Source organism: Carassius auratus, chromosome 42 (assembly GCF_003368295.1).
Source record: "Carassius auratus strain Wakin chromosome 42, ASM336829v1, whole genome shotgun sequence".
Lineage (NCBI taxonomy): Eukaryota > Metazoa > Chordata > Actinopteri > Cypriniformes > Cyprinidae > Carassius > Carassius auratus.
In genome coordinates this window covers 6,874,525-6,886,881 of record NC_039284.1, presented here as the reverse complement: position 1 = coordinate 6,886,881, position 12,357 = coordinate 6,874,525, and the positions used below count along the sequence as shown (strand labels likewise).

The 12,357-nt window shown below is 35.9% G+C and overlaps 1 protein-coding gene across 1 annotated transcript; it reads left to right on the top strand.

Annotated features, from left to right (window-relative positions):
• Positions 1-2,446: 2,446 nt before the first annotated feature.
• Positions 2,447-11,760, top strand: LOC113060509 (calpain-1 catalytic subunit). The gene is made up of 22 exons (XM_026229469.1): positions 2,447-2,555; positions 3,158-3,425; positions 3,800-3,872; positions 4,259-4,377; positions 5,706-5,839; positions 6,020-6,194; positions 6,370-6,435; positions 7,229-7,314; positions 8,079-8,150; positions 8,279-8,439; positions 8,512-8,672; positions 8,774-8,785; positions 8,930-9,135; positions 9,248-9,305; positions 10,016-10,084; positions 10,187-10,244; positions 10,335-10,396; positions 10,555-10,623; positions 10,776-10,854; positions 11,094-11,210; positions 11,428-11,480; positions 11,575-11,760. Exons 2-22 carry the CDS (start codon positions 3,177-3,179, stop codon positions 11,599-11,601), a joined length of 2,106 nt encoding a protein of 701 aa, XP_026085254.1. The 5' UTR covers positions 2,447-2,555; positions 3,158-3,176; the 3' UTR covers positions 11,602-11,760.
• The last annotated feature ends 597 nt before the right edge of the window (positions 11,761-12,357 follow it).

Genomic DNA, 12,357 nt, shown 5'->3' with positions numbered 1-12,357 from the left:
TTGTAAACAGTTTCCTTCCTTTTATTTATTTATCAGGGATCTCTGCTGTTATAAGAAATCCATTCAACCTCACATTAAAATGTATCAGACACTCTCCATGTTGGAGATCCAAGAACTTACCAAAGACTGTTACATCAGTTGAGCATAAAAATGTAGTTAAAAATGTATTGTTGAATTTATCTAATGCAAGACCTATCGACAAAATCTTTATTACGGGAACTATATTTAATGATAATTTCAAAATGGAAAAACCTTCTCTGTGTTACATACATTTTAAATATTAATACATGTTTGTTCACAATATGCTGTCATGAAGATTTCACGATTACACAGGCAACGATGGGATTTAATGTCACTTCTTTGACGTCAGAGACCTCTGTTGGTGAACTGGTGACACGACACTTTTTATATACAAACGCACACACACGTACAGCATATCATTTTCTTGAAAAACATGAATCTTTTCAATTTCGTTAATCTTTGCTAAACTTGTAAAAAATTTATTCATTCACAAAAACAAAAACAAAAAAACTTCCATGCTACCCCTTCAAAATTTCTGTTTTCCCAACATCAATCTACACTCAACACACCATAATGGCAAAGCAAAAACATAACTGTCAAAAAAACTGAAATAAGTACATTGCATAAGTATACATATCTTTACCTTAGTATTTAGTTGAAGCACCTTTACAGGCTCAAATCTTTTTGGTTTGATGCGAAAGGATTTGCGAACCATCATTTGGCAATTGTCTGCCATTCTTGCCCTCACCTCTTCACCTCACAAGTTCTGTCAGGTTGGATGGGGGCAGACACACATTTTCAGATTTCTCCAGAAATATTTGACTGGGTTCAAATGTGGCTGGGCCACTTAAGGACAACTCAAGGACATTCACAGAGTTGTCTATAAGCCATCCTTGCTGTGTGCTTGGGGTCAATGTCCTGTTGGAAGGTGAACCTTCTGCCCAGTCTGAGGTTCTGAATGCTCTGGACTGGGTTTTTATTAATGCTATCTCAATATTTTGCTGCATTAAGTGCACTTTACTTTTGGATATCTGCAGATGATGAGAAGTGCATGGTTTCCTTTAAAGATGATGCTTGAAACTGCGGTTCATCATACCAGAGAATCTAGTTGAGCTCTACAGGCAGTTCTTCTGACCTCAGGGCCTGGTTATTGCTCTGACATGCATTTTCAGCTGTTAGACTTTTTATTGAGAGATGTATGCCTTTCCAAATCATATCCATTCCATTAAATTTGCCACAGGTTAACTTTAATCAGAGTGTAGTAACATCTAAGCGATATGAATGCTCCAGCATGACATTTCATCTTTTGTTAAATATTTGTAAAGATGATGAAAACTATATATATATATATTTTTATGCTTTGCCATTTTGGTGAATGGAGTGTAGACTTATGTGAAAAAAAGTAATTAACATAAGACAGCAATATAAAAATATGTAAAAAAAAAAAAGAAAAAAAAGAAGTGGGTATGAATAATTTTGCAAGGCACTGTAATTCTAGGGATGCCATTTGAAATAAACCATCCATTTGTTCCTGACGCGGGGATCATTCTGGTGTCTTGTTTTTGGAACTTTCATTTTGGAATGTTCAAAGACGTTCTGAGCTATGAAATTTGCAGGATGATTTATTTGCTACAAAGACGTTTCATATTTCAAAAGATCGAGGGAAATTTCATGACCCCTTTAAGTAATAGAAAAGAAAGATTTTCTTTTCAAAAAAAAAAAAAAAAACTTCCACAATTTCACAACAATTACAAGTTCTTATTGCCTGGCACTATCATGAACTTTGTACACTGACCATACTTGATCTGACTTGACTCTGTTTTATTTGCATATACTGTACTGCCATGCTATTTACATTCTTAAGTAGACCTACTTGTCAAGAGAATGTGAATTTGCTAAGAAATTACCCAATGAGGTTACTTGAGGTAAAACCATGTCAGTATATTGCATTGCAGCAGTAAATTGCCAATAAGGCAATAATGTATAGATTTATACACAATATATAATATACAGATATACATAGGATGTATAATATATCAATTACAGATAATATAAATTGTAATTCATGATCATTGTAATGAGGAATCATGAGTAGAATGCAACATTCATAGCAAGTCCAGGCATGACAAACCGGTATCTGCTGCACTGAATGCATTTTTTGGAGGCTTTACATAAACCCGACCGTAAAAGAGTGCTAAAATAAACTAAGTTGGTATCCTAACAAGCTGCACACATTTTATAATTCGGGCACAGAAGTGAACTGTGCACATCTGTCTAATTTTTGTGTCTTCCATACTGTGAAACATCTTGGCTAACTTTTTTTCTATGCCAAATGTGAAGGATTTCAGTTCCTCAGAATAACAAAGGCTCAGATGAACTCTTTGTTAATAAACGCATAAGCTGAGAGCTGGGTGGGGCTTCTGCAGGTGTTTTAAAAATGTGAAGTAAGTGTGTAAAAGTCAGTCGCAGACAGAGAAGACTAACAGTCATTTGAGTGAAATTTCTTGTTCCAGTGATTTGTTGCATTACTGAAGGTACGTTTGCATTTTATACATTTCAGTAAACGCAATAAGTTAATGTTTATTAGACTAATGGGAAGGAATGGTCTATATTCTACCATATTTTATCTAGATATTCTACAAACTAGTTGGTGCATAGAAAACACTGTGAACAATAATTCTGTGAAAATGTATTATGCACTGTGTGGATACCTGAAGCATAAACCTCTGAGCATGGCACTAACAATAGATAACATTTATACTATGAATGCCATGTAAGTTGCTTCGGATAAAAGCTTCAAGTGCCAAATACAGGTGGAATGTAAATGTAAGTCTAATACAGGAAAATCAGTAACAGGATGGATTTTGTTTAAGTTTAAGAGGAAATGTGGACAACTATATCCAAAGAGAAGAGCAAGACATGTAGACATGCCAAAGATAAGATGTGCACATGCATTGAGCTGTCAGTGTATGAATGATTTTAAAATGAAGAAGAACAGTTTGTGGCTGGGATTTCTGTTGAAGAGAAAGTCATCATGTGGGAAATCTGCTGAACTTGAATGTGATAGAGCACGCTTATTTTCTCGCAGCATTGTTATATATTTGTATTGTTATTGTGTTTCCTTCTTTTAAAAAAGAATCCAAACAGATTTCAAAATGCCTCCTCCAGTGGTTCCGCATGGCATGTGCTTAAAAGTTGTAAATGACCGCAACATGAAGGGTGGCATGGGCTCTGAAACAAACCCGTTGAAGTTCATGGATCAGGACTACAACTTTCTACAATCCTACTGTCTCAAGACAAGACAGAGATTTGTTGATGAGTTTTTCCCGCCGGATGCACGTTCTATTGGCGAAGGGCTGCTGAAGCCAGATGTCATGGCCAAGGTGGAGTGGATAAGACCAACGGTATGTTGGCAGTCCTGTGTTTGGCTTGAAGCATCAGCACACGTGTTCTGACAATACTGCACAAAATTGTAAAAGGAGTGCAAAATATACACTTTTGTTGAAATCTAAAAGAGTCTTATTTACAGTCAGCTGACTTTGACTAAGTGCCTGAAAGAATAATAATTATAATAATAAAAAAAATTAATAAATTTGACCTGTAGTCACATAATATAGCATTATATAGCATAATATAGATTCTGTTCCTATACAAAAGATGGAAAAAGAATGCCATTACAAAAAAAAAACAAAAACAAAAAAAACATCAATCGAAATTTCCCTTTCACAGAATGGATCAGTTGACCAATACTGACATTATACTGCTTATTTTCTTTCAGGTATTGTATCCAAATGTAGCTGAATTTATTGTACAGACAGTGTCCAGGTTTGACTATGCCCAAGGGAATGTAGGTATGTCTGGATAAACCAAAATGTTCTGGACGAGGGATGTGTCCAACTCAATGTCCTGCAGAGTTTAGCTCCAACACACTTGCCTAGAGGTGTCTAGTGAGCCTGAAGACCTTGATGAGCTGGTTTAGGTGTGTTTAATTAGGGCTAGAGCAAAACTCTGCAGGATAGACATCCATACACACACATCAGACACTAGCTGGAGCTATAATAAGTGAACTTTGTATATTATTTCATAACTCTTATTTACAATTTAGTGATCCATGCATGCAAAATCAGGCATGTGTAATCCAAAGACCCTCATGACAAAATGCTAATAAAATAATTTTGAATTATAAAAGCCTTGCGAAGGTACAGACCAGATATTTTGATTGATTTTCCCTCCTCAGGAAACTGCTGGTTTCTTGCATCTGTTGGGGCTCTAACATTTCAAAACCAGTTATTACATAAGGTCGTTCCAGACGGACAGTCATTCAGCCACAATTATACTGGTTTATTTCACTTCAGGGTAAGTTCACCAAGATGCACCAACCCAAGCAATACTATATATATATATATATATATATATATATATATATATATATATATATATATATATATTAGGGGTGTAACGGTTCACAAAATTCACGGTTCGGTTCGATACGATACACTGATGTCACGGTTCGGTTCGGTTCGGTTCGATACGTTTTAGATACAGCAAAATGTAAAAACATCTCAACTTTTCAGAATGCCGCAAGCGCACCGCGGGTCATGTGACAAGAACCAACCAATCAGCTTCATCCTTTCCCGTAACAACGTGAGAGCTCAGCCAAGATGAAGGAACAGCTGATCATAGTTGTATATGGATTGCAATTTTGAAATAAATTCAGTAGCAGAGCTACTGCAAGCGATTTTTAGAGCTGCAAATCCATTTATCCTTCGCTGAAATTTCCGCGTCTCATGGAGAGAGCACGTCATTGTTGCTTAGCAAAGACAGACGCCTCATGAGCGCTTCTGCCCGAGCGCTTTGGAAAGGAGGAGAAAGACGTGCTTAGCGTTTTCCACGCGTTTTTAGGCACGATATGTGAACGGCCCCTAAGGCGCTCGCTCACTCAGCACGCGCTGAAGGCTCGTTGCAAAATGTCTAATGCATTTAACAGACCAGAAATATAAGATTCTTAAATAACCAACAGATCTGGTGTTTGGGTTGGATTCCCTGTAAGCTATAGTGTCTAAATGCTGCAGGGATAGTTTGCTGCGTGCATGTTTCTCCTTTTTTTCGTCTTTTCCCAGATAGTACTGACGCATATATCCCAGATATTCCCGCTGTTTTTTTTTTGTTTTTTTTTTTGTAATCCCGCTGGTGTACCCTGTCATGTTGCAGATGCGACATACCGTTGTTTTTTTATCCACCACTCTCTTGCCATCACCATTATAGCTTAAAGAGTATCCAAAGTGCACCCAAACACCAGACCTGTTGGTTATTGGAGGATCTTCTCATTTCTAGTCTGTTAAACGCATTGGCTATTTTGCAACGAGCCTTCAGCGCGTACTGAGTGAGCGAGCGCCTGCTGAGTACCCTAACATAAACATATAAGATGGTGTTTTTTTCTTCTTCGGGAGTGTCAGGGGCGTTGCCTGTTACGTTGTTTGGGTTATTGGGCTACCTTGTTGAACGCATATCATTATATTTCTTTCTCTCTCTTTTTTTTTTTTTTCAAATATAATTAATTACTCCAACGAACCGTTCGGTATACATAATGCGTACCGCGTACCGAACCGAAAGCGTCGTACCTTTTTTTTTTTTTTTTATTGCATCAGTTGTTCATTTACTCTTCTGCTTATATACATTTACAGTTCTGGCGGTTTGGAAAATGGTACGATGTTGTGATTGACGACAAACTGCCAACAATCGGCCGCCAGCTGATTTTTGTGAAATCGAAAACATATAATGAATTCTGGCCTGCCTTGCTGGAGAAAGCATATGCCAAGTAAGTGCCTCTGAATCTTTTATATGACTTAATAAAGAATCATCTCAAGTACATGTAGTGCTGTTGTATTCAATATAAGCATGGCTGTAATGTGATCTGTAGTTCATGTTCTGTAATCGTCACTAAATTTATGTCTATCACACTGTGGCGAAAGATTTTGAGTTAGAATGACTGTTGCAGGGTGTGTGGCTCCTACGCTGACATGCACACTGGTCGAGTATCTGAGGCCCTCTTGGACTTTACCGGTGGGGTTCATATGCACTATGAACTGAAAACAGCTCCTAGTGATTTGTGGGAGATAATGTGCCGTGCTCACCAGTCAGAGGTCCTTATGGGTTGTGAAACTCCACCAGGGGTAAGCAAAGGGTGATTATATCTCAAATGTCTCTCACTCTTCAAAACCCCACCCAAAAACTTTTCTATGTATGCCTATACACCTATTTTAGTAAAAAAAAAAAAGAGAGAGAGAGATAAAAATCAGTTGGGATTCCAGAAGCTTCATTTTTTGCCTATTCATTTTTCTGTTTCAGAATGAGACACGGTTACCAAATGGCATAGTCCTGGGCCATGCTTACACTGTGACAAAGGTTCACCAGGTAAGACTGCACAAAATCAAGTCTCAGCATGGATTAGATTAATATAATGTCTCAAGATACATTTTTTAAGACAACAGATAATGCCTGGAGGCCAGCCGACTTGATACACACCCACCCTTTACATGTTTAAACTCGATGTGGCCGTTATGCAAAGGTCTTGTGATTGTTCTGATAAGACAGTGGTGAGAAAATGTAAAATCTCTTTGAACGGTCTGATAGAAATGTATTAAAAATCAAATCACGGGTGATCAAATCACACACACACACACACACACACACACACACACACACACACACACACACACACACACACACACACACATATTAATCCCTTTCACAGAATGAATCAATTGTCAAATACTGAAGATATATGTGGGTTTGGTTGTTTTTGTTAGTCAGTGGGTTGAAGGAATCCCCCCATACTCCAAAAAGTGGGAGGATTATGTACAGCAGATCTGGCAACCCTGACTGATGCAAGCTATTTAATTTCATGTATTGAGTTTCATTCATACTGTGTGAGGAAAATATTATGCAAGGATCTTAACTGCAGGTTGCTTCAGCGAGAATTTTCTTAGGTTTCACAAGCTTGTTCGTTTAGAAAGTGCGTGGGTTCTAGGAAAAATCTTCCAAATAATTGAATGTAAAAACTATGCATTTTATTTCAAAATTTGCATAATGTTAAAAAACAAAGTAATATTGTTTTTGAATAGTACACTAAGGATACTTGTAGTGTTAAAAAGGTTTCCACATTTTTATACCACTGAATCTGTGCAGTTGAAATTGTGCTCCACAGGTCATGAGTGGTAGAAACCCAGTTCAGCTGGTTCGATTGTTCAACCCATGGGGAGACAGTGAGTGGAATGGAGACTGGAGTGACAAGTAAGCACTGCTTTTATTCAACGTTATAGACGATAGCCATCTAGCAGAACAACTTCCAGTAAAATCCTAAAACAATCATTTGTAGTAGTAGTAGAATTGTAGAATAGTAGTAGAATAGGAAGTATAATTATAAAGGGATACTCCACCCAAAAATGAACATTTTGTCATTGTTTTTTTTGTCTTCAAAACACAATTTAAGATATTTTGGATGAAAACCGGGAGGCTTGAGACTGTCCCCTTGACTGCCAAGTAAATAACACTGTCAAGGTCCAGAAGAGTATGAAAGACATCGTCAGAATAGTCCATCTGCCATCAGTGATTCAACCGTAACATTATGAACTGTAACGTTATGGAGAATATCCGCTGGACGCAAGCAGTGTACGCTCTTCTGTGTCAGCTGCGACACAAGGATATGTTTTCTACGTGTATTTACGTTTTGATTTGAAAGAAAACAGTGCATCCTTGTGATGCGGCTGACACAGAAGAGTGTACACTGCTTGCAGCATACAGAGGAGACACAGAGGAGACGAATTGTGGAATAAAGTTGTTATTTTTGTTTTCTTCGCATACAAAAAGAAAACAAGCCTCCTGGTTTCCATCCAAAATATCTTTAATTGTGTTCCGAAGACGAACAGAGCTTTTAAGGGTTTGGAACGACATGTGGGTAAGTGATTAATGACAACATTTTCATTTAGGGGTGGAATAGCCCTTTAACTGTCAAAGTGATCCTCTGTCCTGATGTTTATTTTGCATAATTCTTTCAGATCACCTTTGTGGAACACAGTGAGCGATGAGGACCACAAACAACTCCTAGTGAGTGAAAATGGAGAGTTTTGGTGAGCATGAACCATGTTTTCATATAAATTCTTAAAATGTACTAAAACACAAAACACATTTTGTCCAGGATTTTATATATATATATATATATATATATATATATTAAAATTTTTTTTTTTTTTTGCAGGATGTCAATGAAAGATTTCCTTAGAACCTTTGACAACATGGATATCTGCTGCACCTGTCCTGATTTTCTGGAGGGGAAGTCTGCATGTCACTGGATTTCCAAGTACCACCATGGCAGCTGGGTTTCTGGGAGCACGGATGGGGGCTGCATGAATCATTCAGGTGCCTTTCCTGAATTATAAAGCTGGTTATGAGTGCAGATCTGCTTCTAACACCCCTCTCCTGTGATTGTAGATACCTTCTATAAAAACCCCCAGTTTTGGCTGAGGGTTAATGAGATTGATAAGGCTTGTGAACAGGGCCAGAACAATGTTCTGGTGTCCCTCATACAGAAACCTGACAAGAGACACAGACGCCGCGCGGCACACCATGGCATCGGCTTCTACGTGTTTGCAGTCAGTATTAACAAAAAAGACAAAACATATGGTTGTAGAGTGCATGTATGATGCTTCTGTGTTCGGAGTGTAACATTAATTTTTATTTTTAACTTGTACAGGTTCCACCCGAGGCAAGTAAATCCTAAAAGTCATATCACAGTCTCTGGTGTTGTATAATATGTTGTACCAACACATATTACATTACTGATCATAACTTTCTTAAACATACATTTTACATGTTCAGTGAAACTAATTTTTGTATTATTATCTGTTAGATGAGATCTGAGGGAAGGTTTGGATCAAGCTTTTTCTCTAAAAGAACGCCTGTGGTAACAAGTGGGGCCTTTCAGGATGCTAGACAGGTGATGAAATTCTTCCGACTGGAGCCGGGAGAGTATCTCGTCGTACCCTCCACATACTATCCCAAGAAGAGCGCAGAATTCATCCTGTCCATTTTCTGCAAAAATGAGATCCACATTCAGTAAGTTACGTGAAGATACTGAGAGACCGCCATCCTCTTGGTTGAAAACTGAAATTTCTTCTCCAAAATGTTCACAATCATATTCTTTATTACACATGCTTTTTTAATTCAGAAAGGACACAGAAAGAATGGAGAAAGATTTTCTTGTGGATCTTTTAAACGAGTCTGAGGTAATAACACACAGAAACATTTTGTAAAAGCTTTGGTATTCTCTCGTTTGAGATTTATATCTCATATATGTATTGTTTGTTATGGATCGGACAATATTTGGCTGAGATACAACTATTTGAAAATCTAAAATCTGAGGGTGCAAAAAAAAATCGAAATACTGAGAATCGAATTACCTTTAAAGTTGTCCAAATTAAGTCCTTATCAATGCATATTACTAATCAAAAATTAAGTTTTTAGATTTTTACCATATTAAATATACTAAATATCTTCATGGAACATGATCTTTACTTAATATCCTATTGATTTTTGACATAAAAGAAAAATCAATAATTTTGACCCATACAATGTTTTTTTTTTTTTTTTTGGCTATTGCTAAAAATGTACCCCAGCGACTTAAGTCTGGTTTTGTGGTCCAGGGTCACAAATCTGTCATGTTTTTGTTAATGCACCTACAAGACTGAAATTAAATACATTTTATAAATAAAGTTACTATAATTACAACTTCAGAATCTAATACAGAAACACCCTTCTCGGCATATTGATGATCACATATTGTTGATTCTATCAAAAACATTAATTCTAAGAATAAGACCTGATTGTAATATTAAAGCTCATACATTTATTTTCTGCCTCAGGACTCTAAACTATTTCTATTTCTTTCTTCTTGCTAGTTATTTGCCATTTTAACATGATCTTTTCTCATGTTCAGGTCCTTTACACTGAAGAAGTGGATGAACGATTGAAAACTAAAACACTGTTTAGGCAACATTCCGATCAAGTAAATATGGAAGCTAATATCATATCAAAAATTTTCATTTGATCCATAATTAAACGGCAGCTGATGTGCTTAACAATCTCTTGAATGTCTTCTTGGAAACAGTTCAAAGTTGTTGATGCTGAGAAGCTTCAATGGCTTCTTCATGAAAACCTACTTAGAGGTGAATGTTTTAAAAACCGTGTCCATTCTATGTGAAATACCTGAAGCTGGTTTTAAAATCTCACTTTTTTATGTCTCTTACACTGTTTAGGGAAAAACAACACTGAAGGATTTGGCCTGGATTCCTGTAGAAGTATAATTGCCATGTCAGATGTATCCTTTATTCTTTAAGCATGTTAATATAAGCTATAACAAATCATTTGTTGAATGATGACGATTTATCTCCCAGGTTCAGCTTGTATTTGCAGTCGTCTTGTAAAGATACATGTTTTAACTCTAGAAATATTCCATGACTGTAACAATAACAATAGTTCAGTGTCACTGGAAGACTTCGCGGACCAGAATTCATTCGTCTGTGGAACCGTATTTTGACATACAAGGTGAGTGGATTTGAGTCTGGAATTTAGCTATGTATTTTATTGTATTATGACAATACATTTTAGTTATGCATTGAGTTATTTTAAGAATTATTACTATTATTTATTTATTTTTTCAGTTTTAATCCAAAATAATTTTTTAAGTAACTTCACAGGAGATCTTCTACAGCATGGATTCTTCCAAAGATGGCGTTCTGTCTTTCAACGAACTGCAAAACGCATTGGAGAAAACAGGTTGAGATTTATAAAGTTTCTCATTTGCTCTTGTAAACCGTTAGTAGGTTAGTATGCAATGTTGCATTAGCTTGAATATCACTTCTAGTCAATGTTACTGCCAGCAGAATAGATACCCTCTGTGTCCAATGACCCATACAACTGAACACAGAGGTATAGATATACAGTATAATTGATATGAGATGCTCATTCACACATTGCAAATACACTGTATTTATGTCATGGTTATTGTACCGTAGGTCTGCATCTAAATGAAGACATCCTGAATCTCATGTTTGTGCGTTATGGTGGTGCCACCGAACAGATCTCTCTGGAGGGTTTCATATGTCTTGTCATGCGTTTGAACTGCATGGCCAGTGAGTATGGACCGAAACTGGACAGAAAGTTTTGCAATGCAATTTAATGTTCAGAAAATGTTTTAAATAAATGTATTTATATATATATATATATATATATATATATATATATATATATATATATATATATATATATATATATATATATATATATATATATATATATATATATTAATTAGATTTCTTACATATGAACTGTCTTTTTTCTTTTCATCAGGAATATTCCAGAGACTGTGTGAAAATGGAAAGGTAACGCTTGATGAGAGTGAGGTAATCCTGATATAAACATTTTTTTCCTCCAAACACATACAAGTGCTTAACAGTTCATACATTTACAACCCGTTTCTGTGTATCTGTATTGTAGTGGATAGGACTAACCATGTACTCTTGAGGGAATGTCTGCTTGCCGGGAGCTTTGCCAACAAATGCAAGAAGCAACGTGAAAAGAAATATTAGTTTGGTGATCAAAAACAATCAACAGTCTAGGCAGTCTAAACATTTCATTTATATTTGTATTTCAAACTAATAAACAAATTGTGATGGTTATATTTCTTCTTTGTCCTTTTATCTTTTTCTTAAAAAATTATAATTTAATATACAGTTTTTATATGATCAAAATTTTCAAACTGTAGTAATTGTATATATATATATATATATATATATATATATATATATATATATATATATATATATATATATAAATTATTTGTCAGCAAGATTATAAAGTAAAAAATATTTCTCAACACAGCATTATATGAGGGGTCATAGTATTATAGAGAGATCTATCGATACACAGTCATTTTCATTTTCAAGTGGCAGATGCTTCGGCTCTCACAGGACTTTGAAAGACTGACATGCCAGGAAAAAGTGTTTTGGGGTCATTTTGGGACCATTGTCAGCCACAGTGATAACATCCACAGAAGAGAAGAAATTCAGCCGTCTGTGAACATGTATTAATGTATAATTAAGTGCACACTCTATTTTAGATTTTGGTTTTAGATACATGATTTTAAAAACACATGAAAATTGTTTGAATTGTAATAATAGTTGTATGACTTTAATTACTTTAGCTATGGTGTAGGTGTGAGGCATTTGAACTTTCTTTAGACACTGACATGCTTAACCTTATGAAATCACCTGAATGGCA